This window comes from Motacilla alba, chromosome Z (genome assembly GCF_015832195.1).
Source record: "Motacilla alba alba isolate MOTALB_02 chromosome Z, Motacilla_alba_V1.0_pri, whole genome shotgun sequence".
NCBI classification, from domain to species: domain Eukaryota; kingdom Metazoa; phylum Chordata; class Aves; order Passeriformes; family Motacillidae; genus Motacilla; species Motacilla alba.
Genome location: NC_052046.1, coordinates 261,438 through 288,736, shown reverse-complemented (window position 1 = coordinate 288,736; position 27,299 = coordinate 261,438). Strand labels below are relative to the sequence as shown.

The following is a 27,299-nucleotide window of genomic DNA, read 5'->3' as shown; positions in this document are numbered from 1 at the left end:
ATTATGGAATGTATTGAGATGTCTTATGTCTGCCAGGTGATGTCTTGACTGGGCAACAGTCTTGGTGTGTTTATTTGTATTATATATATTTGTATATTTGTATTATATTTTTTTTTCCTCCCTCCATTTGACCATAATTCCTGCGGGTTGGCAGGCTGTGGGTGTTTGTCAGAATCCTGATTCCTAGGATTTAGGAACCTTTTCTGTAATCAAAATAAACATCTCCAGTTGTGAGAACACTGGCTGTTCTGAGGACTCACTCCATGAATGAGTTGGGCTTTGCCATTAAGCCGCAGCACCTTATTTTTGTGCCTCACTGCATGGATCAGTGTGGCTGTATTGGTGTCCTGCCAGGTCCAGTCAGGTTTTCCTGTTTCCATGTAGTTTATCTGCTGGGGAGAAGCAGAATCATTTGGAACAGGGAGCACAACCGTACCGTCCGCTCTCCTTTGGCAGATCCTAGTGTTGAATAATCCTGGCTTGAGGGTGGAAGTGTGCTCTGTTACTCTGTGTTGGTTTTTATTGAAAGCAGTTCAAAGTCTGACTCTCCTTAAGCATCTTTATGTTATGTAGATGATCACACTGAATTCATGGCGGGATTTTGCAGAGATAGGGATGATGAGTAGAGTACAGGATGCGTCCTGGGATGACTCCCTCATGGATGTCTGTTTGGAAATTGGTGTGGTGGGGAAAATCTGCTTTTGGCCTCTTCCTGGTGGCACTGGATGTAAGGTTTGGAGCATGCTGCTGTGGAAGCCATGTGGGTTTTGGAGTGGGAAAGAGGAGGCCAAGCTGAGACCATGGGTGATGGAGAAAGCCCAGGTGCCTGGAAATGAGGCTGTGCTGGCTGCTCCCATCAGAGATACTTCAGCTTGATTTATTCAAATGAATCAATTGTGGATTTATGGATTGGGTGTACTACAGGGCTGCCTGTTGTGACTGCCTCCTTAGCACTGGGCCCTTGTGGCACAGTTGGATGTGTGTGGTGTGCTAAGGACCTTCAGCTGGTGTGTTTGATATCTGCTAAGGACCTTCAGCTGGTGCTGGTATTTAATGTGTGCTGGGGACCTTCAGCTGGTGCTGGTGTCAGGGGCTGATCCCAGGACAGTTTACTTGCACCTCCACCCCATACTTGAGCAGAGGGAGTCGAGGCTGATGGCTTCTGGAGCAGCCCACATAAATCCAGTGGATTTGCACTGCTGAAAGAGAAATGTCTCTTTCTCTCGTACTCCCTGGGACCACCCGTGGACAGCGTCCCATGTCTTTGCAAGGCTGTTGAATTGCAGTAACAATTGGAAAGGTGGTGGAAGTCAGAGGTATGTGGCACAAGCTGCTGGGGTGGTGGTGGAGGGTGTGTGTGAAGGGAGGGTAGGGCACCTGCTCTTTGGTGGCTGTGAGCTGTGACATTGGCTGTGTGGGTCTCATGAACCCAGAGCTTTGGCTAGAATCCTGACCCCGATGAAGTCTGTGACAAGTTTGTCTAAAAGCAGAATGTTAAATAGATGAATTTCTTAACAAACAAGTGGAGCTTTTAACCTTTCTTTAAAGATTTCTTGAGTTGACCGTTCCTGCTGTTTGTGGCGAAGGGAGTGGTGAGAGGGAGAAGTGGTGAGTGGACAAACCTGAGTTTGGGCTTTGTGCTTGTGCTGATTCAGCCTCATTAACAAAGCAACAGCTTTGCTGTGCACCGATGGGCAATGGATGTGCTTCTCTAACCTCTGCTCTTGGTACAGTGATGTTCAAGGTATTATAAAATATTGGCTTGTAACAGTTGAGCTGAAAGAATTTGAAAATGCTCTGTCTTGGACAGGTCTTGCTTTAGTGAGCTGAGAGCATACAGCAGTGGTGTAGATGCAGCTCATTTTATAGCTGAGGGAATGGTGTCACTGTTTAGAGTTCAGGGTTGTAGGATCACCTCCCTGCTTCACTTGGTATCTTCACACTGCCTTCCCCCCACCTCTTTGTCAAAATGCACTCTTAGTGCTAATGTTTACACCCATCCCACTGGGTGGGTGGACATTCGAGGTGGAGAACTGCCCGATCCAAGCAGGGGTGAGTCGGGCAGCTTAGGTGCTGTGTGCCACAGTGAGGGACTCATTCCTTGCACAGCCTGTGCTTGTTTTGTTAGGATGAGTGCTGGAAGCACATGGTTGGGTGGGTGCCAGAAAGACCTCTGCATTTATCCTTACTGGCTGTGTGGTTGGTTTCAGTCCCATCTGGTCAAGTTTGGTCGTTTACTATTTTATTCCTTATTTCCAGTGTCCATAGAAAACACTGAGTCCTCAGGGTCCGGTAGATGCTGTGCACGCCTGGCCTGGACTGTGTGTGAATAACACCACTCCTGCTGCCGAGGCCCGAGGAGGCGCTTCTCCCGTCTGTTCCCTGTGTGAGCGAGCCTCGCAGTGTGGTTTTCCCTGCAGGGTAGGCTGGTCCCAGCAGTGCGGGGATGCCCCGGGATCCTGACAGTGTCCGTGCGGGTGCCTGGCCGTCCCTGCTGCTGGCGCCGGGCGCGCTGGGAGCGCGGCGAGTGGGATGGATGGCTCCTGCCTTCTCCGGGCCCTGCAGCCCGGCGCGAGGGCTGGCTTCTCCTGGGGGGCTGGCTTCTCCTGGGGGGCTGGCTTCTCCTGGGCCGTCCTTGCCGCGGCTGCCTCCGGTGCTGCCTGTGGCCCTCAGTTCTGCGGCTGATGCTCTCCTACCAGTCACGCTTGCTAAGGGGCTTGTGGGAGACGAGAGCATTCTCGTTAAAAATTAGCTGTTCCCATGGCGCTGGTAGCCTGCGAGTGCCAGAGGTGCGTTTTCCTTCCTCAGAAGCCGCTCTCTGGCTGTGGCCATGACATCAGGACTCCAGCAGTGCCGCTGGGTGCTCTGTGGAGGTGCAGCGACCTGAGAGCTGGGCAGGAACAGGCACAGGCTTCCCCTGGCCTCCAGGGAGGCTGGCTGAAGGTCTGGAAACCAGAGCTGGATGTGGGCCTTTAGGACAGATAGCGGGCAGTGAACCTGAATGGATTGTTCTCTTTTTAAGGTAGCACTACAGATATTTTTTCCAAATTTTCTTTCTCGTACAAAGTGGATTATCCTGATGCTTCTGTTACCTCTCTTATCCAGAAGCTGCCTTCTCTTTCTGTGTTCTAATTAGCATGATAAAGAACATGTTGCATTTTCCTCCCTTGTATTGAGGCTGAGATTTTACTTTTCCCTGTTTTAGGGCCAGCTGCATCCCAAGCGTGGTGGCTGTGGCACTCTGGAACCCCAGAATGGGACAGGTGGCTGCAGCAAAGGCCAGCAGACCCCACTGTCCTGCCGGGGAGGACCAGGGCAGGTCTGACCAGGCTGGGAGCAAGGTCAGAGTTGTTTTTTCCAGGGATATCCTGCAGCTGTACTAGAGGTTGTGCCAAATCAAGTTGCAATCAGGTTTTGGTTTTGTCTTAACTAGTTTCTGTTGCATTTTGAAAGTCAAACATTGTAAAGCAGACTGTGCTAAATGGTTACGGGCTGGGTGTGGATTACCTGCCAGGTCATTTGTCACCATGCTCCTGCATGCTCCTCATGCAAGATCCTGACAAGAGTCCCTTTGGAAGCTGTTGAAACCATGGGCCCATCACAACTGTTAGTGACGGGCCTCAGAGTCTGCAGAGTGAAGATGCTGCGGTTTGTAGCTAATGTGGTTTCAAGTCCTGTGGTCACCTTCTCATATCATGTGCCTATCTGTGTCACTTTTTTCTTCTTAGAATCTTGTCCAAAATTTGGCTTGGAACCAGTGCATATTTTAAAACATTTCAGTCACAGCTTTAGTCATTGTTTTGATTGACATTGTTATTAAAGAAATGCCTCTTAACACTGCTTGAATTGATTTAGCAAAACCCTGAGTGGTTTTTTCAGGCTGCTGACATCATGAGAACTTACCTTTAATCCCTTGTGCTGCTGTCATTTTACTTTGGGTACGGTCAGTTCAGTTTTGATCTACTTGTACCTGCATTTGTGTTTCTTCATTTCACTCCAGCGAGAGATGATCATCATCTGTAATTTGGTGCAGGTACCTGTGCCCTGGGCCAGTGTATGCCACAGGCTCCCAGCAGGTTCAAGTGTCTGTGCCCTACAGGGAGTGAAATTGTTGTTTCAAATTCCCAAAACTTGGACAGGAAGTAGATCCTGTGGGAGAGGGAGGTCAGAGGTGAGTGCCGAAATGGCTGCTGCAGCCATTGAGGGAAATCACTAAACACTCACCACTTCTGGTCGCCTCTGTGTGTTGGACACCAGAACTGTAGCATTTGGGAAGTGAAGCTGGGGTCCCCAGCCCGGTGTCATTGCAGGCAGGAGCACACAGGGTCCCCAGCTGGGTGTCAGTGCAGGCAGGAGCACACAGGGTCCCCAGCTGGGTGTCAGTGCAGGCTGGAGCACACAGGGTCCCCAGCTGGGTGTCAGTGCAGGCTGGAGCACACAGGGTCCCCAGCTGGGTGTCAGTGCAGGCTGGAGCACACAGGGTCCCCAGCTGGGTGTCAGTGCAGGCTGGAGCACACAGGGTCCCCAGCTGGGTGTCAGTGCAGGCTGGAGCACACAGGGTCCCCAGCTGGGTGTCAGTGCAGGCTGGAGCACACAGGGTCCCCAGCTGGGTGTCAGTGCAGGCAGGAGCACACAGGGTCCCCAGCTGGGTGTCACTGCAGGCAGGAGCACTCGTGCCAATAGGTGATAGTCTTTGGTAAGGCTGCAGTGTGCTACAGGAGCGCTGTGTGTCAGTGCTAACTGTTGCTGTGGAAACAGGCTGGTTTTGGTGGTTTAGCACTGCATCTCCTGATGTTCTTGGGAAGGTGAGGCAGTGCTGTAGCTCATCCCCCAGCCTGGAATCGCACACCAGGGCTGGTGGACGCCAGGGCTGGCACACAGGTGTTGCTGGATATGTGACCTGGGGTAGCTGCCATCCGGACGTCAGACAGGCTCTCCCTGTGTCCTGGGGCTGGCGTGGCTCCCCAAGGCATCTCCTGCCTGCTTGTCTCTGGGGTGTTGGGCGCTGGGGCTGCCATGGGGATAGGCTGACCCCAAGGGCTGGGGCACTGTCTCTGTCCTGGAGGCCAGAGCTGGCAGAACTCTCTGCCTCCCACAGCTGGCCTTTGGTCCGGACAGGTTGTATGGGGAAGATAGCTGGGCAGGAGGAACACATGTTGTGTGTGTTTGTGCTCCCTGTGGGTGTGCTGTGTCTGAAAATCCAGGCCCTCTGTGTGATAAAAGCTGTTTTCTGCTCTTACTGGGGCTTCCTGAATTCCTCTTGCTCTGGCATTCACCTGGGTCGTGTGTTTCCTGTGGATATGGTTGGTGGTCTCGGTTCTGCTGCCCAGTGTCCTCTCACTTCTGTCCCTGGGGCTCAGTGTTAAACTCAAGAGCGAGGAGAGGCTGAAGAGCCAGTGTGGAGGTCTTTGCCGTGAGTGGCTTGTGCCCAGCAGCGGGGGCAATTCTCGACCTTTGGATTTAATCTCTGATCTCTGGTTGCGGTCTGTGCTCTCATATAGAGGTGGTGCTCCCTGCTGTTTTCAGGAGAGGTCTAAGCCCTTCTCCACTGTCAAACTGCCATTAATGTTGTGTCAGTCCTTGGAGGGATGCCTCTCAGACTGGAACATCCTTGCTGTTTCAATGACACTACGGAGATTTTTCTTTCTGAGAAATCTCGAGTCTTTCAGTCAGCTGGAAAGACAGGATTGTGGGTAACTGAGACAGAGGACAACCTGCACTGTGTGATCACCTCTGAAAAGCTTTTTCATGGAGAAACCCCCCTTCCCCCTCTCCTTCTTAATATTCCACAAATGCTTTCAGTGCTTGGAAGGTGCATTAGAGGCAGGAGGTACGTGACAGCATAGGAATGGGAGTACATTGATTTACTGTTTTTTACAGTTCTCTGGCCTCACTTGTAGTTTTTAGGGAAGGCTGAATGAGGAAAGAAGATGTCCAGATCCAACCCTCTTTGAGAGCTGGGAGTGTTGGAAGAGAGAGCACTTTGTTGCTCTGGATGCAGAAGTATTGGATATTCCTATCAGAAGATAGTACCAAATTACATAGTAGGCTTTGTGTGCCAGTGAAGGTGTCTGCTGGGCTGGCCAGCACTCTCATTATTGGTAAAGACTAATTGTGAGAATCTTTCATTGTTCCAGCTTACTCCAGTTAGTGATACTCCTGGCCTGGCTACTGTGGGGATGGACTGTGGGCAAGTTGGGAAGTGACTAAGCTGAAATGCTGCCTCTGAGATGGTCAAAGCAAAACAGGATAAAGTTGTTGTAAAGAGTTGAAGGGACAGTAAAGAATATTAATTTCTTTCTCATTGCTGCCCTGCATCTTTGGCAGTTTACATGTTGTGCTGGGACCTCTTTCTGGTTTAGATGTGTTCCCATCTCTTGGTGGTTATCGGTTACATGGGAGGAACTAGTACTATTCCTCTAGCATCCCTCTGATTTCCTTTATTTGTCTGGGTATTGGAGTTCTGTGCTGTTTTTTTTTCCTTGTTATGAAAATGCTTGGGAAGAGAATATGTCCCTGTGCAGGACACCTGTTGCATAGCGGTGTTCCTTGGCAGGCTGTTTCTCAAGACTTTGAGGCTTCCTTTTGACAAAGCAGGCTGTGATTTGTGCCACACAAGTTTCTGCTTTTTCCTTGCCCAGGGCTGGAGCCACTCCTGTTGTCTCTGTGGCCTGTGTTGGAAAGCAAGCTGGGATTCAGCAGATATTAGCTAGTCCTGCGTGCCAGGCTGATTCCTTGGGTTAGGAGGCACTGCCAAGGCTCTGCAAGAGCATACTCATGCTTGCTCATGTTCCTTGCAGAGCTTGGGATGAGAGGGAAGCTTGGCCTACTTGGAAAACAGACTTTGCCTCCGTGGTGCTGTCTGTGTGTGCAGGGCTGGTTCTCTCTCAACACACTCTCTGAACTGGGAGAATTCTGCTCTTTGTTGTCCGGGTGGCATTCAGCAGGGAATGGGAAGTTACCTGTATGCTATAGAAATTGTGTGAAGTTACTCAGATGCCACAGCAATTCCAGGAGGTTTGGGGTTTTTTTCCCTTTTTTGCCCCAAACTTTCTGCTTGCTGAATAAATCTCAACACAGCCTCCTTCATTCATATTTTGGGTCTCGTGCTTTAACACAGACTAAGTCTTCACAAACCAAACTGCTGGCCCCGGTGTGGTGGTTTGGTTTGATTTAGTTGCCCTCAGGGCATTGCTGTGCCTGGCAACTTTGGTTTTTTCACTGACCACTTTAGCGCTTTTCTTAGTGTCACAACTTCCTTACCAGCATTTGTGTTTTCTGATCTTTGGAGCAGACTCTGCTGTGGTCAGTATAAGCAGCTGCAGTATGGGCTTGCGTACAGGACAAATACCATCCCATGAAATGTGTTGGGTTGTGTGGAGCCCCAGCCTGTCTCCAGGGGGAGCCTGTTAAAGGGAGCAGTTCTGTGCCATTGCAGTTTGGGCTCTGCAGCTCCAAGCTGCTCTTCTCCCTTTGCATTGTACAGCATGGTCATAATTTAGCAGCAGAATTGGACTTTGTGTAGATCATCTTGTTATTTCTGGAAGGGGATGTGACTTCATTTAAACCTGCCTGCAGGAAACTGAGTTTGTTCTTCAGACTTGTGTTAATTTGTGTGACCCCAAGAGCTTTTCACTGCTGTACTTCAGTCGCTGTAATATGCATTTGTATTCAGGAGAAGAAAACTCCTGTTCTTTATTCCTAAGGTTGTTGGCTGAGCTCTCTAAGTCCTTGTGGTGTCAGGAGCAGCCAGCCCAGTGTGTACCTCATCATCTCTGCAGGTAGCAGTGTGATACAGGGTCAGGAATAAGCAGGTAGGAGCAATAGTTTCTTTACGCAGCTGGTTGCTGTGGAAGCCGAGCTGCTGCCTGTAACTTGCCTGAGGAATTCAGCAGTGCTCTGCCCTCTGCTCCTTCCTGTTCTGCCTCTTTGAGGAACATGCATCTGTGCTTCCCCGGGACAAGGTCCTGCTCTGGGATGCTGAATGACTGACCCTATTGCAGCGCTTCTGCAAAACATGGATTCTGAATGTGCCTTTTGTTTGGGGCATCGAGCCCAGTTTGCATCCAGCATGCCTGGCAGGACACAAAGTGCAGCCTTTGTTTTAGATAATGAGTGGTGAATATTTTAATGAGTGTTTCTTAGTCTAGTCAGTGTCAAGTACCATTTTGGGAACAAGTGACTGAGCTAACCTCTGAGCTTGGTCTGGCAACTATCCATTTATTGATAGAATTTCTCAAATTTTGAAGGAATTTCCCATAAACAATTAATACAACCAAAAACCAAAACGAATGGCCACTCCCAATCCAGCAACCAATGCAAGCAACACTCCAACCCTCCCTGAAACCCTTCCAAGCCTTCCACCATCAACATATATGCAGAAATTACTGATACAAACCAAAAAAGCACTCAGTATCACTATCACTGTATTTGTTTTTCTTTAGAGTCTGTTCTTTTACAGTGTGTGAAAGACAAGCATATTCCATTAAAAGAAGAAAATGCCTTTAAATTGAGATAGTACCTACTTTTCCTCTTCAAAAGCACCTTCAATGCATGTATGCATAGGAGAGAGCTTCTGCAGCTGAATTACTCAGTCTCCTGCATTGGGCATATTTTTAATTTTTTTTTTCACTCCAATTATTTTTCACACGAACTTAAATTCTGTTCTTATCTTTGGCTGTTCATAACATATCTCTGTATGTCAGTGGATGCACTGGAGAAGAAGTGGAGAAGATTTGTCTTTCCAGCCAGAAGGGGCTGTGCTTGCTCCCACTGAGTTGCCAGAATCCAGTCAGCCTTAAGCCTGGGTTAGTAACTGGACAGTTTTCTCGTTCTTTGTGAGACACCAGTTCTCAGATGGAGGAGCCTGCTAGCCCTAGGCTATCCATTTATATGACAAATAAATACTCATAACGAACAAAAAGAGTCAAAGCTTTGTCAAGGGCTGCTGTGATAAAAAGGGAGCAGGAAAGGAAGGGGGAGAAGGAGGTAGAACATGGTGTGCAAGTAGGTTGGAAACACCAGGACTACAACCAGGATCCAAAAGCCTGACACGAGATGTTTCTGGTGGGAGCAGATCCCTTCCTTATTGACTTGGCCTTTTCACTGGTTTAAGTGGCTGCTTTTTCTCCCCTAATCTGGGCAGAGGCTGTAATGGAGTGATTTTTCCCCCAAATGTGAAATTCTTGGGGAGCAATGCCTTAATGGACAAGTGGTACTGCTAGAGGCTACAACTTGTTATTCTTTTGTAAAAAGAAACTTGATCAAAATGAAGAAGAGAAGCCAAAGGAGTGAACTGCTGGAGTGACTGACAACACCACTCACTGAAATGTTAATGTGTTTGGAAGAATTTTTTCACCAGGGGAAGTTGGAAACTCATACGGTAACACTAATAATTAACTGCAGACAAGAGCTGGAAGATCTAATTTAATTTCTGGTTGGATAATAGGATGATTCATGCAACAAAACAAACTGTGTCAGAAAATGAAGTGTCTCTGAGAACTGACATTTCCAACTTCTGCTCTGAGCTAAAGCTACTGCAGGTAAGCTATTACAACAGCTAAAAAGTGAAAAGTGCAGGCTGAATTCCCTGCAGATGTCAGGCTGTGATCCACAGGAATTAGGAGTTACTGCCTTCCCCATTGTGAGCAAAGCCACCTCCTTCAGCCTCTCTGCTTCTGCCCCCAGCACCCTTTGCCTGTTGAGGCTCGAGTAAATCCATTTCCCCAGCCTCTGTGAGCAGTACCAAGAGCGCTGCCTCCCATCAGGCACTCCATGGGCTGCTAGGAGAGGTGGCTTGTGGGTTCTGGTGTTCCTAAGTAATTGCAGTGTAACCAGCTCTTCCCTCTGGCAAACACTTCTCCCAGCCTGGCTGAGTGTCCGTCACCCAGGCTACCCGAGCCCTGTGTCTTTCTGGGACTGAAGAGGTTCAGAGGTATATCAGGTTTTTAGAATGACACTGGCATTTTCATGTCAGTTGGCATAGTTTTCCTGCTCTCAAGGTTTTTCCAGCAAAGCCTGTTTAAGAAGCTCCCTGTTCCATTTTTCTCCAGGTGAAACAGCCAGTGGTGCAGCTCTGGGCTGTGGGTGTGTGCTGTGGAATCGATCCCTGGAGTTATCTGGGTTAGAAATGAGCCTCCAATCACAGTTTATTGTTGGATTACGGTTTTATTGAATGTGTGTTTTGTCATTAAACAGTGCAGCCACTGATGGTTTATGGTCTAGAATCATTAAATATCTAACAAGAATATAGATTGTGGTTACATAAACATGTTTGTGTGATCCGTTGGCAACTAGCTGGGCTAGTGGAGTGAATGCAGCTCAGCTTCCCCTGTTGGATGCACTCTGCCACACCTTTCCCTAGACCAGGTTGCTCCAAGCCCCGCCTGGAATGGGTTGGGAATGGCTTTAACAGGAGTAACATCGCTGCTGCATTCCGGCGGGAAGTGGGTGTGTCTGCTGATGGAGGCTTTTGGATACCTTGGGGGATTTTGGGGGGAACTGATTGTCTGAAATACAGCATTTCGCTGGATTTGTGTGCCATTTCACCCAGGAAAAATGGAGATTATTGTATTTAGTGTAAGGCATAATTTTTCACTTTTAAAAAGTTTGAATGTTAAGGGCCTAGTGCATTTCATGAGATCAAAAAACACCCGTTCCAGATGTTTAATTTTTTTTAAAATAATTAAAATATAAATGTATCAGAGGTTCATTTAGTGAAGGGTAAAAACCTTTGTGTTGTTCTAGAGCAGCTGCTTGGAAAGCAAGTCCTCCTGTCAGGTCCTTCTGTGAGTCCTTGCTGCAGGCTGCTAATTGGGAATTCAGACCCTTTCTTGTTACTGGCTGGGGTTGTCAGACATCCACTGGGGACATGGCTTTTTAGTGATTCTCTTTTGCCTAGTAAGTTTTGAAGTACTGCTGGAAAGTAATGGATCCGTGTGGGCCCTGACCTGAGGATAATGAGGATTTGAAATTAAACCAGTGCCCTGGCACTGGCAAAATCCTACACAGAGAATCATAGTTCCTTTGTTTTATGGTAGCTTGTGCGTGTCAGAAAGTGGGGTACTTGTTTAAATAAAACCTTGATGTTTTAATTAGTCAGTTTGGTTTTTGTATCCCCAGAGGGAAGGAAAAGAAGTTCTGTCAGATTTTCTTTAGGAATTGTCTGTTGAAATTCGCAGTAAATGTTCAGTTTGGATGCAGATGGTCTTGGTGCTGGTCTGTCATACAATATCAAGATTGGGTGTGGTTTTTGGGGTGGTTTTGTTGGGTTTTTCTTAATTTTTAAAGCTAAGTCCATATAGGAGAGTCACTGTCAGGTCACAGACTGCTGCAAATGCACCAGTTATTCCCAGTCAAAGCTTCACTCAGGTTTTTAATAGCAGCATGCACCAAGTGCTTTTCTTTTTCTCTGCTCCAGCAAAGATTAAACACTCTTCTTGTCTTGTCCAGAGAAAAGCAGATCAAAGTTTCCTTTGGAAAGAGAATTTCCTAGACTGTGAATGTACAGCATGTACAGATGATTAAGTAAATATACCCTCCTGCCCTTAGGGTGTTAGTGGGCATTGTGGTATCGGCTTGAAGGTTGGGCTTGGTGATCTTGGAGGTCTCACCCCAACTGTAATGGTTCTGTGATTGCTGCATGAGACACTGGATGAGTATCAATGAGGTTGTGCAGAAAACAGTGTTTTGCTTATATGAATTCTTTCAATGATATAAACAGGTCTGAAAGGGAAATAAGGAGAAAAAGTCTGGTGCAGTGCAGCAGGTCGATTAAGTGGAAGTTCTTTTGCATCCTCTTAGGTATTTCCAAAGCTCACGGGTGGCCTGGTGCCACAGGCTTGCTAAAATTGCTGGAGTAAATCTAACTGCGTGGAGTTCAGTGAGTTTCTATAAGAATAGATCACAATTCACTTGGAACACTTAGTTTTTTAAACATGTGGTAAAAATACCTTGTAAGCAGCTTTTCAGGAGGGCAGCACTGTGGCTTGAGCCCTTTGTTAACGGTGTGCTTTCAGCACTGGGCTGGGTGTCTGGACTCCTGGCCCCAGGCACTGTCACTGATGTGCGGGTGCCTTTGATCCCTATGCACTGCTCCTGGTCTCTGTGTTCCAGCTTGCTCATTCCAGTTTTGTGTGCTCTTTTCTTCTGGTTTGTCCCCTTGGAAGAGCAGCATCATTATAGTGTCCCTCTAAGACAAACTGGTGCCTTGCTGAAATTCTGCCTGGTGTTTTTTTCTGCTGAATATGCCATTGCAGCCAAGGAAAACAGGAATATGGTCCCTTTTCTTCAGACATCTGAAGTGAATAGTTTACTATTTTTCTGTTGTATGAGCTTTTGAATACCATAGCTCTCCAAACTCTGCAGTTCTTTTAATGCTTACTGGTGTTTGCTTCATCTTCTGATTCCTTCTGTGTGAGAATCCTTGCTTGGCCAGGAGTGCTCTGGAGGACTAGGTATGCTCCATGAACTGACCAATGCATTTCAGCCGGGAGGGTCTTTATGATCCAAACTAGCCTAGCCTTCTTTTCTCCAAAAGCTTTTAGGTTTAGTTGCTCTAATGTTGTGATCTGTGGAGAAAATAATGGGGTTTTTACAAATACGTTGCATCCTGCAGCGAGGGTTGGAAACTCTGTGAGTAAGAAAAGGCACAGTTTGATTTACTCTTGGATTTGGTGAGGAGTGGGATGAACACATGCAAGAACAAAGTTCTGAGCTGGGTTCCTAGGGTGCTTGTGGTGAAGCTGAAAGGAGATTTTAATGCTTGAACCAGATGAGTTGTAACCAAGTGACCTTTTAAGTTTTTTTCTGTGCTGAACTTGCAGAGGAGAGTGGAGATTTGGGTCATAGCCCTGGTGCATGGTTTTGTTTGCATTGCACAACTGAGATTTTATCAAACACTGTTGGCAAAATTGCCACTGCCAATTTCAAGATTAGTAAGATATTGCAGGAATTATAGGGAGGCTTTTCCACATTCTGTTGCTATGGCCTTTAGAAAGTCGCTGTGATCCGAGATCGAGCTGTTTCCTTGGGGTCCTCTCAGCTGCCTTCCCTGGGGGTGATGGTGACAGCTCGCCAGGCAGGGCCCCTCACTTGGATTCTCCCTCTTGGGCTGCCCAGCATTGTTGGAGATTAGGGAGGTGCCAGTGGGAACAGGATAGGCCAATTGGGTGGGAATATTCTCTGCAGGAGGGTGATGTGGAATCACTTCCTAAAGCACTTTTTTTTTTTTTTCACTCAGCCGTATGTGGATTCTTTCAATCCACCAAATCAAAGTAAGAATCAGCTCAACTCTTCTGCCACTGAACTTGGTTTCAGTTGCTGGGAGATTTAGGAGAAGACTAACATGGTTACTAGGCTTGCTGTGGCCACCACCGGCCCTTAAGAAGGTGATGCTTGATTTGGCTTTCGAGCTGCAGGTCCTGGTTGATTCATCCCCCGCAAATGGGGAGAAGTAAGAGCGGTGTGTGTTTGGGGGATTTTGTGTGTGTAGCACACAGGGCTCTGTGTGAGTTTTCATTCAGGAAACCAGAAGTGCCACAGTTAAAACATTAAATTAAAGGTTTGTTGTCTTTTCCATTGGGATTTGTTTTGCCATCAGAACACTGACTTAAAGATCTGTTATCCTTTAGTATGTTATGTTTTGCAAACTTTCAGATATAATGAAACTAGAGGTGAGGTGCTCAGTGGATGAAACTGGATTCACAGAGTTTCTAAGTGCAGGTAACATTCCAGTGGGATCTGGTTTCTCTCCTCGCAGTTAGTGGAAATTTACCTCGCTGGCGCCTATCGTGGGTTGGAATCAAAAATGTCTCTACACAGAGAGAAGGGGAAAAAGTAACCAAACTGAACCCGACTGACACTCCCCCACCGTGACTCAGGTGAAGCTGTCTCCAGGTGAAACCCAAGCTCGCCGGCCTTTCCCCTCGTTGCCTCGGCGATGGTCATTTATTGCCGCCGTGCCTGAACTTCCGCGTGTGCGGGCGGTGCCGGGCGGGCGAGCGGCGGTGCCTACGGAGCTCGGAGCGGCGGTGCGGGCGGGCGAGCGGCGGTGCCGGGCGGGCGAGCGGCGGTGCCGGGCGGAGCTCGGAGCGGCGGTGCGGGCGGGCGAGCGGCGGTGCCGGGCGGGCGAGCGGCGGTGCCGGGCGGAGCTCGGAGCGGCGGTGCCGGGCGGAGCTCGGAGCGGCGGTGCGGGCGGGCGAGCGGCGGTGCCGGCGGAGCTCGGAGCGGCGGTGCCAGCGGAGCTCGGAGCAGGGCTCCGCGGTAAGTGCAGCTCTCGGTGCCGCGAGTGCCGCGCCGTGGCTGCGGGGGGACAGCCTGGCATCCACACGGGCTGTGCGGCTCAGAAACCTGCCTGCCTTGGGGTGTTTGACTCGGAGACGCTTTTATATACCTTCGGAAAAACACGTTAAATGTTTAATCTTCCTGGTCTGCGTGACAGCTGTTCAAATATCGGTTTGCATTGATCCAGCCGTTGTGCCTTTCACACTTGTCTGTTCATTTAAACGAGTCAACCTTCTAATTTTATACCCCCATCGATTGTTGTTTTCAGGCTGTTCTCTTAATGCGTACGCTGCATGTGTCACGGGATTGTTTGTCCTGTCGGAAGTTGACATCTGCAGCTTTCCTTCTTACACCAGGCTGGATTGCTGTGGCTTTCTTTTCTGTGCGTTCAGAACGTACAGATGTGTATTGCAAAGCTTGTTCAGGTTGGTTTTACAGCACTTGTATGTCGGTGAAGCTGGTGCTGGCTGAGCTGTGTCTCCTGGATCACCCTTAGAACGGGCAGCGTTTCACCCTTCCTGTGGGGGAGAAAGCAGCTCGGGACACTGTGTTTGGCCCTCATTCTTTCCCTTTGCTGTCACAGCTCTTCTCTAAACTCCCCAGCTCCGGGGTATTTTACTAATCCAAGGGGAGAACTTAATAAGTTTTCTTTATGTGAGTACTTCAATGGGTCTTAGAAATTACTTGGCTTTCCAGAGCAACTGGAGAAAGTGAATGTGGTGTGTGTTTAACAAAGGACCAACAAAATGTGAATAATACAGATAAATATACATACAAAAGTCTGCTAAATCTGGAAATACATCTGTTTTCCTTCATCTTTTCTGAGGTGAATTGAGGTTTGTTCAATGTTGATGAAGTCTGTGTTTTGATCTATAATAGGCTTCCAGTTCCACAGCTTGGTTCCACCTAAATAAGCTGAGTCCTCTGAAATGGCACTGTGAACTGCAGCTAAGAGAATGCAAACTGTGTAGAGGTTCTCCTTCAGCAGAGAGGAGAACTCTGTAACCTTTGACATGTTTTGGGAAGGCAGGAATATGTAAACGTCACGTTAATGATTGGACAAAGCAGAAGTTGGTGTGGATGTGAGGCACAGTGGAGCTCAGTGCTAACAGGTAACCAGGACCTTCAGGGCAGGCTGCTGCAGCAGCTGGGGAGGCTGTGTTTGGGGGCAGGGACAGCTGCTGGAATGTCCACAGGGAGCTGCCAAAATGCTCCCAGCCCACCGCCATCCCCACCTGCACACACAGCCTCGCCTTCCCAGCAGCCGGTGGATTGAGTCTCAGTGCTCAGGACAGCTTCTTGGAATCCCCGCTTGTGCTCTGCACTGTCGGTGCCAAACCCGAGCGAGGCAGGAATGGAGCTGCAGCACCAGCTCTGGGGCTGCACTGGGCACAGCCTGGCCTGGGGAAGCAGGAGCCACCCAGGGTACGGAGTGGCAGCACCTGGAGCCCCTTCCAGGCTCAGTGTGCTCCAGGCAAGGTACAAATAGGATAGAAAAATGTCTCTGTGGGGTGAGCTGACCTTCTCTTTCAAACGGTGCTTCAAAAAGCAGCTTAGGATATGCGCTTTACAAAACACAGGGAATTCAGTGAACACAACAGTGGCCGTCAGGGGTTCGCTTCCCGCACGGAAGGTGAATATAGTTTAGTCTTGCCACCAGACAAGTGTTTCTTTCTGCTATGTAACTTCAGCTCTGGGCAGAACCAAACATTCTCCTTTGGCAAATGGCAACTCAAGTGGCAAGTGACTTCTGAAGGCTTGTTTCCCCATGACTGTTCCCAGGTCGCTGTTTCTTCCTGCATCCTGATCTCTGTGATGTTGCAAGGAGGAGAATTTGGCTGCTCGTGGAAGGATAGGGTGGGATGATAAGCAGATGAGGGTGGGTGCTGCCTCTTGGGTGCAGGAGAAGGCAAGGAGTATGCCAAGATTGTGCCCTTAGTGTGCAGTTGCCCCCACTGCTTGCTGACTCAAAGGGTATCGGTTGGTCATGCCAGAAGATGGGAGCTTGTGTTGGGAAATTGCTCCTTAAGAACTTGTTAGGTGATTGATCACTGATGGAAGTCTTTCAGTCAGGATACTTAACTGCTAGTGAATTGTGCTCTGCAGGTTTTGTGTGGATCGGGTTGTGGTCTGGACTGTTTGAGTCTGAGCGTGTGCTCAGCAGTGTCAGTTCATGTGGGACCTGAAGCTGTTCAGCTGAGAGAACTCATGGTTGCACCGTTGCTTCTGGCATCTCTTTCCTTTTGAAGATACGGCCGGGCTAATTAAGCAAGTGCTTTTTTAGAGTGCAGCAGGGTGTCCTGGTCGGTCAGCCACGGGTGCTGGGGGGAGCCCTCATTTCTCTCCGTGTGGCTCCTCCCCAGGGAGCCTTGCTCCTGCCGTGTGTGTACCTGCTTCCCTGACTCGAGTCCCTCAGAGCTGTGCTGTGTCTCTGATCAGCCTTGCTACCCTGCTTTGCTTGCTCTTGTTTGTTTACTTGAAAATTAGGACTCCAGCTGTATGCTTGTTATCCTTCAGCCTCACTGTCTGCATGTCAGATCCCCACTTCTTCTTAATCCTCCCAGTCTGTTTTCTTATCCCCGTTCTCTGTTTGTGCTGGGGATCCCTTTGTTATTTGGGGTTTGGATCCTGGCTCTTCTCACACAGAATTTTTCTGTGGTTAGTGATCTCTGTCATTGTGCCCTGGGTTTATAACAAAAACCGACCAAAATCCCAATTCTCTAGTAGAGTCTTTTCAGAGAGGGCTGGGTGGAAACCTGCATCAGGTAATTGGCACTCTGTGTGTCTCAGGCTGTGCCCAGCCAAGCAATCCTTTATGTGATTTTTTTGGTGGACAATGAGGTGAGATCACCTTGCTGTTGCTGTAATAATTTAACTCCTTTTTTACCTGGACACAGCACACTTGGAAATAAAGGATGAAATTGCGATACAAGGAGTCAGCAAAAGTTAATACATATGGTACATATGGTAGACCTCATCACTAACTGAGGAGGTGGTTTAATTTTTTTTTTAAACATTACACATATATGTATACTTATTTCATGCATATGAAAATTGGAACAAACATTTGCAAAAGCACTTGTTCTGCTTGTTAAATTGGAATATTGAGGAGAGGCTGAGAGCCTTCTCACAGGAGGGAAGAGTCATAGCTTCTGGGATCCCTAAAGTGGATGTGACCCTTCAGGTATTTGAGAGGTATTAATTTTTGAGAATCTGTTGAGATCATCTGGAGCATCATCTTTTGTATCTTGCAAAACTCAATTATGGATCCTCCAGCAGTGGGACCTCCTCTTGCATTTTATTCTCTTTTAATGGTGAGGATATTGTTAGTTCGTTTGTGTTTTTCTTCAATTTCTTTTGAATCAGTTAATATGCAGAGGTGCCCTCAGGAGGAGGGAGATGTTGGACTTTGCTAGAGGGAATCTGAGTAGCACTGCTAATATAGAAACAACTATTGCAACTTCTCCTCTAGTTCTACTTCAGTGAGGTCTGGCCAGTCTGAGTTTTTGCTTGGTTTTTTCCTATGCTCTCTTCTCTTATTGAAGGAATTATCTTGATCACGATTTGCAAGTTCATTGCCTTTAGTATATTAAAACTGCTGTAGAAAACCAGGCACATGGTACCTAGGAAAAAGCTTCAATATCCACTAATGTGAGTCCATTGAATTGTTCTTTTTCACATGCTGTTTTGTCACCTCTCAGATAAGCTTTGGGCTCTTTTGGGGGAAAATCCCGTTCCCTAATTAGAAAGTACCTTGTGGTGTTAAGTGCTGCGGGGGAGAATACTAAATGCCAGGTTCACAGGGAGGATTCGTGTCTCAAGTGTTGTTTTGCTGCAGCCCAGCTCCTCGGGCAGGAGCCAGGGTGGAACTTGCCCTGCAGACAGGTTCAATGGGACTGTTGTTTTCTGATCCCCTGTCTGTGCCTCCTTCCAGAGGGGTGAGTTGTGCTGCCCGGGTATGGCTTTTCTTTGGGGCTGGTCCTGACCTTCCTCACAGTTGGAAAAATCTGTGCCAAGACAGCTGACACAAAGCTGTGTCTGGCTATCAGCTGCCTAAAGCAAACAGACCAGGAGAAACCTGTGGAAAGTGTAATTGTTTTCTGAACAGGCTTCAAGGAACAGAGTCTCAAGTTACTGTAATTGAATCCAGTATCTTGCAGCTCTGGGAGGCTTATCAGAGGAGAGAAGGTATCACTGATACGGGAGACTGCAGAACCTGTTTCTGTGGAAGACTTTCCAGGTTTCATTTTGGTGGCCTCTTCGTGTTGCTCAAACACGGTGGGGGGAAAAAAAAAGTGAAAACAGACCATTTTTACAGATGCTCCTCAGGCGCTTCATGCAGTGAAGTGATAAACTGAGCATCAGGCTGATGCTCCAGTGATGCGCATCTGCAGGACTTGCCATCTGTCAGTGAATGCTGATTTTGAGCTCTCCACGTGCACCAAGGTGGTGAGACAGGCTTAAAAAAGTCATTTTATGTATTTAACTGTGCATCCTTGATTTTTACACTACAGACAAGACATCTCTCATTACTAAAATGTTATGAATAATTTCCCTTGTGTTTGAAGAGCTTCAGTGTCAATGCAGAATGAATTTGTGGCATATGGATCACTCAGGGTGTGAGACGGCCCTGTTCAGCAAATACTCGTCTACTTTTATTGCTATTATAGTTACAGTATTATTGCTATGATGTTATTACTGTTATCTACTTCTGCTCTGCCTTTATTGAACTCCTAACAGCTCTGACTGGAGTCGAATACTCCTCATGGTTGGATTCAGATAAGCCTTCCAAGAGGCAGTTCTTTTCCAAATCCTCCCTAGGAGAGACTCCTGCTATCTGCCAACCTCTTGCCAGCTGCTGATCTGCAGAATGGCATAGAGAATAACCACTGAACCCACTTTCCTTTCTTCGCAGGAGGAGTCCCGGATCCTCAGGGTGAAGGTGGTCTCTGGCATCGACCTGGCGAAGAAGGACATCTTTGGAGCCAGGTGGGTGTCGTGCGGCGCCTGTGCTCCTTGGACAGGATCCGCTGGCAGGGCGAGGCCCCGCGAGGCTGCAGTCCCCGCAGGTGCTGGCTGTGCGCTGGCACGGCTGTTCCTGCAGCTCTGGCTGCTCCTGCCCGCTCCTTCCCTCCGCTCAAAGGCCAGGCTTGCAGAGCCCAGCCAGGTAATAGCTGCGGGAGAAGCTGGTTCTGAGGCTAGAATCAACCCAAACCCGGTAGTATTCTCGTCATGAAGGGTAATTCAGGCTTGACATTCCTGCTCTCTTAAGCCTAAACATGACAAAATGCTCTACTGCAAATGTTCCAGTCTACTTAGAAGGGTTTCATCTGTTTGAAATTAGTGGTATCCAATTTTAGCTTTTATTGAAATGACTAATTTCTTAATGTATGAATGAGCCTCCCTGTGGGTTTTCCTGTATTTATTTAATGATGCTTACAAATTGTTCATTAGCTTGTGTATCTAGCTTAAAACTACATGAAAGCAGCAATTAGAAGTTTAATTAACTTTAGTATTTTGGGTGAAATTTGCAGCAAGCGTTCCTTTGGTAGCTGTGTGCACAATATGGTATGCCAAAGCTTTTTTTTGTTTTCTTTCTCCAGATGTGTTGTTTTGAAGAACAGTTTTTGATGGTGACCATAAGCAACATAACTTTTATCTTTCAAAATGCATGAAGTTAAATCTGAGTGTAATTAGTACTGAATCCTATTGATGAGGCTGTTAACATATTTTAAGGAAATTGATCTCAAGTCAGTAGGATTTCCATAAAGCTGAGTTAAAAACATATTCCCTGCATGTGTTTTGAAATTTGTTTTAATCTTTCAAACGAGTTAATGTACAGTCATTTGAAAACACGTTGGTATTGCAGAGCTGTGGCCCCAGCAGCTGCTGTGCCTGTGTGTGGTGGAGCTGTGCAGGGCTTCAGGCTGGAGCAGAGCAGTTACCGTGTTCCTGCCTGGCTGTCAGGGATTAGCTACCAGGTGTGCATTGTCTTTTGCATCTCAGTGGGTTGTCCTGCCCGTTTTTAATCAACTTTACCATTATAAAACACTGCCTGTGGGCTTGCGGAGTCCAAAAGCCATTTCCTTCTTGATTAAATCTAAGGAAAGTCTCTTACAGTGTAGAGCACTGGAGAAACTCATACTTTTCTTCTGAAGATTGTAACAGTAAAGAAATCTCAGTGCTCTTGAGTTTGCTTTTTTTTGGGCTTCCTTTTGACTTAGGAAATCATTCTAATAGCAAGGATATCTTAGGACACTCGGGGAAACCACCTTGCTCTCCACAGCACCCTGAGAGGAAAGTGCTGCCGGGTGGGGGTCGGGCTCTGCTTCCAGGGAACAAGGGGCAGGACAAGGGGAAAGGGCCTCAGGTTGTGCCAGGGGAGGTTTAGGTTGGATATTAGGGAAAATGTCTTCCCAAAAGGGCTGCCCAGCCCTGGCTCGGCTGCCCAGGGCAGCGGTGGAGTCCCATCCCTGGAGGGATTTAAAAGCCATTAGATGTAGCACTTGGGATATGGATTTGGGCTGATCTTGGAGGGCTTTTCCAACCTCATAGCTTCCTATGATCCTAATAGTTCAGAAATTTGTGGAATTACAGTCACAATGACACAAAGCAACTAGAATGTAGAGTGGATTAGTAAGTGTGAGCACCCCCAGGTGATGGTTACGTGTGGGCCATTTCATCTGCAGAGGTGCAGTGGAGCTGGGCACAACAAGAGGCTGGTAACTGTAGATGTAGGTGGGGGTCTGTAACCTGCCTTATATTTTGCCCTGTAAAATTACAAGTCTGATGTGTACTGATGGTGAACTGTAGATACTGCAGATTGGGATTTTGTGAATTTAGTATCAGCTTGTATGTGTGAATGTTTGACATTTATTTCCTTCCAACTTCTTAACTGAAGTGTCTTAATAAATTTCATACAATAATCCAAGTACTGGCTGAACTCAGACTGTGCATATCCCGTAAAGGTCCAGCTGATGGGATGCCTTGGCTACTGTATTTTGCCTTCTAAATCGTGAAGTGAAAATTGTGGCTGTCTGGAAATTGAAAATATAGGGTGCTTTTCAGTTCAAATTGCAGATGTTTTTCATTGTCAGGGAGCTGTGCTTCTAATGGCATAGGAGTTAGTTATGGGTTGCCCCTGGGTTTATTGCTTTTACCTGCTCTTTTCTGAAAAGCCCTTTTTCTGGTTTGATTTCATGTGTCCAGGATCCATGATGGAGCTGGGGAAGGCAGGCTCCAGGCTGCTGGTAGGATTGTAAGTCACACTGTATACTCCTTTTGTGAGCAAGGCTGCTTGAAACGTGGCTGAATTCTTTAATTCGTGTGTGTCCTGTCACTGTGATTTGTGATGGGAGGAGAGCACTCGTGGCTGTGGTTTTGCAGGGGACAAAGATGGCAGATGTTTACCCTGTACCTGTTCTTTTAACTCTGCTGTCACTTTTCTAACCCACTTTGAGTTATGGTGTATCTGGTTTTAACTGTTGGAAAAATGGTGGTGATAGCTGCAGCCCTGGAGCAATCTCCTCCAGCACGTGTGCTGCCTTGGAACTGGGTTGGCTACCAGCCTGTCCTCCTTCTCGTACCAGTGGCTCCCCTGACGAGCAGAGACCAATCCGTTGAAGGGAGAGCTATCATAAATGAATCAAACCATCCAAAAAAGTAATCTGGCTCCTGAATGCCTCTGCAGCACGTGCATGAGTGCCAGAGGGAGGGTGCTGTGTGCGTCCCGGCCAAGGGAGGCCCCCGAGGTGGAACAGGCCTGTGACCAAATTGCCAGAGCCACTCGACTGCAGGGCAGCTGCTCAAGTAGGGGAGAGTTCCTACTCTGTTGTTGCTTTTTCCTTTTTCTAGCTGATTTGCAGGGGATGTTTTTCCAGTGTAGTGGAAATGAAATGTTATTAACAGTGTGGGAAGGGAAGGAAAGCAGAAGCTCACGTGGCTCGTGCTTTCCCTGTGGAGTGTGCTCCCGTGAAAGCCGTGGGGTGCGGGGAGCAGCCGAGGGCAGGTGCTGAGATGAGCGCAGGCACTGCTGGGTGCCGAGCCAGCTGTGTGTGCCTGCCCACCCGGGAAGGAGGCCTTGTCTGCAGCTGTGGCCAGTGTGGGAGCGATGGAAGGCTGCTCGGCAGAAATACGCGGGAGAATCGACAGTTTCGTTTGTGAACCCGTGATGCTGGTGCTCACAGCCGTGTTTGCAGCGGCCCCTGGGCTGCCCGCTGGGCACAGGGTGTCCGTGCATCCTCCGCAGCGGGCCGGTGTGCGATGCCGCCCGGCCGGGGCCCGGGGCTGCGCCCGGCAGCAGAGGGCACCCGCGGGCTTCCGCCGCCAGCCCTGCCTGGTGGCTTCCGACCAAACTGGGCTTTCACGTTTTTCACCAAAATCACCGGGTCTTTACCCATTTCTACAGGCTATGGTCTTGGGATGCGCAGGGTTTATATTTCAGGAGCTGTAAACGGAGAAATGCTTTTTCGAGGTCATCTTGCTACTTAATGAGAGGACTTGGGTAATAATTCCTTACAGTTATAATGTCATAGTGAAAAATAATTCTCATCAGGTAGTTGCTTAATGGAAAAATTTGTACAAATACAGAAACACAAAATGTTTCTTGTTACTTGAAGAAAGGAAGCTTCTGCATTCAGCTCCTCAGGTGTCCCACCTGCCTGCTATCTGCTGTGATCTCTGAGTTTACCTGAATCTGGTATCTTATAAAAGAAAAAAGGGGCATGTCAATAAAATCGTCTGAGGAAAATCTTTTGGTCCTAAGTATTTAAGGCAGAACTACTGTGCTGAGCTTTTCTCTTCCAAAACCAGGTGTCATGGAGTTCTCTCTCTCCTTCCCCACCCCCGCTGGATTTCGGAACTTGCTAAGATATTTTGGGAGTGTGAAATAGCATAGGAAGATCTATGCATACATCAGCCCCTCAGCTCCAGGGGCTGATGTATGCATATTCTGTTAGAGCATTCATTTAACCTTTGGAAAAAAAAATGGCCTCAGGGAGGAAAAAACCCCATGTTTACACTTCCATCTGTTTTGGAAGATTAAAATATTCTTTATGCTCTGGGAGACTTCCAAGAGAGCAGGAAGACAACAGGAATCCATCTCGTTACTCTTTATTAGAACATGGCACGGTAGAGGAAGGTGGAGACACTGGAGGTGGGGTTTGAGGTATAATTTTTAACTCCTTTTTTCACCCAGAGGCACTTCTCGCAGCTATCTATGATGTGAGTCATTATCTCTAGCAGCTCTTTGGTAAAGCCTTGCTACATTTCTTGTAGAGTCAGAAATGTGAGCCTTTCTCTGCAAGATAAAACACTGGAAGGGAAACGGGAGGTCTGTGAAATGACTCTGGGATTTGGTATGGAGGAATGAGATTTTGGGATGCTTAGGCACAATGGATTGCAAGTTTGGCTTTGCGCTGAAGGTAAGGTTTTGGTTTCTTTACAGAAGCTGATGTTCCTTTATCCTTGTGATTGGACACTTTGTGTCACAAGATATGAGACTTGTTTGACAGTGAGGTCAAAATCTTCCTTATCTTTGAGAAAAACTCCTAATGGATGTTGCGCAGTACAGGCAGAAAGATGAAACCCAGAAGGCTCATGCTGAAATAAAACCAGGGAGCACACACAGCAGTGTGCTCTGGAGTATTCCTTGTAGTTAATTGCTGTGTATTCTTATTGTACTTCTCCTTTCTGTGCAGGAGTGAGGAAAGTCACCGGGGGAATGGTTATTGGGATAAAGTGACAGCGACTGTAAGAGGCTCTGCCTTAGAACATTGTTTTTACTGCTCTCCGTAAAACTTGGTTAGAAGTATCTCATTATAATTCCGAGCTTCTTTGATGATGCATGTTTTGGGAATTTGTTTCCCTCATCTCTTTGGATCTAAAAGTGACTAAGCAAAACATTGGAATTAAAAAAAAAAAAAGGAATTTTTAAAGCTCCCCTAAGTGCATGCCCAGACAGAGTTTCTCTAAGTGTGTTTAAATGATTCTGAAAAACATTTCCAGGTTCACAGAATTTCCTTTTGCCAAGTATAACATGCTTTTCAGCCCTGATGTTAACTGCTGTCCAAGGGCTCCCATAATCTCGTGGAGACTCCTTGAGATGAATGTTTTTGAGACAGTGTGCGTTACTGGTCTGGGTGTGTAAGTGGTGTTCGTGAAGGCGTGCTGTGTGTGGAAGCACGTTTCCCCTCGCAGAGCCCGCAGTCTGCAGGTTTACCAGAGTGTCCCTGCGGAGCAGGTGGGTCCCTGCAGCAGCGCCGAGTGCTGGGCACATCTGCCTCCAAACCTGCCCACAGCTGGAGGGATCCCCAAACCAGGCACACCCAGAGCCCCGTGGGGAGGAGGTGGCCTGAGGTCTTCCGCTGCTCTTGGCAGAAATCTGAAGGCGGTCATTTTGGGGGTTTTTGGAACGTTCAGCTGCTCTGACTCAGGAGTTCGAGGAGGCACATGCCTTGAGGGCTCAGGAAGGACGTTGTTCTATGCATACCTGCCCTGAGGAGAGTGCAGGTAGGTTGGATGGAGTGAGGGGGTGGGAAGAGGGGATGGATGAAGATTAACTGATAGCCAAATAGTGGTCTCCTCAAGACCAGGGAAAGAATCGGATTGGGATGTGGCTTTGAGAAAGAGGCTTCTCTGCCTTCATGTTGGAGTGTGCTGGTATTTCTGCAGCCACAGGTACAGGGGGTGCTGATGAGTTCTTTCAGATATGTGAGGCAGAAAAGGGGCAGCACAAAGGGAATTGTTCTGTATTTCTTACAGAAGCAAAATTATCTTGTGCAAGACTGTTCCAAAGGAAACTAGTTGGGCTATTTTGAAATGCAAAGTTTGCCTGCATGTGACGAGGCTGGCATTCACGCACTTGCATAACAAGTGTTACTAAATTTTATATGTGGGGAGGCGGTTTCAGCTTTTAAAATAAAAATAGAGCCATGTAGGCCTTAGTAGTTCCATTGTTCTTTCACATGTGCCTGTGCTCTCCACCCCCTTCTTTTAGAGCTTAAAATAAGTAAATAATACATCATGTCATGGCAGAAGCTAGTTTGAGACTTGCTTTCAAAACTGTTTCAAAAGTATAGAGCAAATGCGATTCCAGGCTCAAGTGAACAAACGGGACACTGTTCATGGGCCCCAGTTTCACACTGCTCTAAAGTAATGTGATTTTTAAAGGAGGCTGATCTTCCTTGGGATTTTTCACTGGAGGTTTTAAGTCATCAGTGCTTTTGTTGTCCTCCAGAAAAAGAGCTGGGAGCTTGCCTTTTCATGCTGAGATTCAAATGAAAGATGATAATTATATATCTACAGTTGCTTGAGCTTGAAGAAAATGTCAAATACTGCAAGTCGACAAAACCACAGCAAATAGCAAGTCTGGATGTCTAAGGGATTCCTGAGGTCAGGAAAAGGATTTCTTGAAGCCTCAGATTGTTTTGCTGGCTGTTGTTCTGCCAAAGTCTCTTTGTACTAAGTTGTGATTATGATTAATATAACTTTATTATTAGTGTCATTTTCTTAGGATTCCCTTTTATTCTCTAGAGGACTTTTATCAGCTTCAAGGTTCTCCTGATCTTGGCAGACGCTGATGTTCTCTTTAAGTTTTGGCCAGTCCTGTTTGGATAGATGAGATTTGGTGCTTTTAATAATTGTTGGTTTTGTAGCGAGGAGCATTTCAGGTAGGTGTCCACAAATCAACTCCCCTCCATCTCCAGTCACTGTTGTGATGGCGACTGGGCTCATTTCTCTTTTAAACACTACTTGGTCCTTTGAAATGTCTCTTGTTGTCCTAAATGCAGGTTGATTATCACTGTGGCTACCGTGGGGTGGCCTCTTGCGCTGCGTTGGGCAGCTCTCTGTCAGTCTGTCGTGCCCTGTGTTGGTGTCCCTGTGTGTGCAGCGCTGTTTGAGTGCTGCCAGTGCAGCTCCGGGCATGGGCTGGCCATCTGTAGTGTCCCAGGCTCCAGGCTTGCCGTTCATTCCTGTGTCCATTTCTGGTGTTACAGTGATTCTACCAGAGCACCGTGTAGATTCCACTTGGGTATTTCCTAGATTAACAGACTCCTAGCAGTCCATGACTGCCAGTTTGTTGTGCTGCAGGTTTCGTTAAGATGGCATTTTAGCACTGGTACTAGTGTAAAAATTTATTTTTTCTGCTTGTAGTTTTCTGTTTTGTGACATTTCCACATTCAGTCCTTTATCCTCTTCCCCAGACAAAGCGGTACTTTTCCTCCAAGTGGCCTCTGCAGTGAGCTTTCCTAGCAAGGTGCAGAACTGTTAGTTCCATACGGTAGATGCTGCGTGATGTTATCTGTGTGGGTGGAAGGGCTTCGTTCTGCTCAGCCACTGTCACTTGCTCCTAAGCTTTTCCAGCATGCCCTTTCAAATGCTGATGCACATCAGCAGTTCAGGGCTGTGACTGGTGTTCACGAGGAGCTGTGGGATGAGCTGCTTTATTTTCCACTTGGTTTTAGAGCACAGTGAAAGTGTTCATGCACCACTTGCAATGGTGCTTTCCTGGAGTGCTGTAAGGGGGCTTGTTGTGCTTTCTTGAGGAATGGGTGAGTCTGCCTGAGGAAAGTCAAGAAAGCACTATTTCATTTTAATCCCCATCTCCCCTCCTTTTAATCAGCCAGTTTCAGGGTGAGAATATCTGGCAGGTACAGCTCCGGACTGATTCGAGTCTGCTTTCTGTGCTCAAAAGTTAGAATCATAGAACCATGGAATATGTTGAGATGGAATGGACCACCAGTCCATCATTGAGTCCCAGCTCCTGGCCCTGCAGAGAACATCCAAGAGTCTCACCATGTGCTTGAGAGCATTGTGCAGACTCACCTGAGTGATTTGTTGGGGTTTTTTGGTGCTCTCAGCAGGTGTCTCTTTTATTATTGTCTTCTGTCACCTGAATCATCGGGATTTCCTTCCCTTAACACATCTGCAGGCACTGCTGTGAGACAGGAACCTGGCATTTTACTGCTTGTCTTCGTGTCCATTTCATTCCAATTTGTGGATAGGTTTTCCAGTGA

General features: G+C 47.5%; 1 protein-coding gene across 6 annotated transcripts in view; it reads left to right on the top strand.

The window, feature by feature from the left end:
• The window catches only part of NEDD4L (NEDD4 like E3 ubiquitin protein ligase), a 90,785-nt gene that overhangs the window by 7,003 nt on the left and 56,483 nt on the right, over positions 1-27,299 (top strand). For 3 of the 6 annotated variants that reach the window (XM_038123625.1, XM_038123627.1, XM_038123626.1), the window contains one exon: positions 19,199-19,272. In XM_038123625.1, coding sequence (XP_037979553.1) covers positions 19,199-19,272 — 74 coding nt within the window. Of the gene's footprint in view, positions 1-14,168; positions 14,188-14,243; positions 14,263-19,198; positions 19,273-19,323; positions 23,706-27,299 lie in introns of those variants that run through there. The other 3 variants (XM_038123630.1, XM_038123631.1, XM_038123629.1) reach the window with 3 other exon arrangements.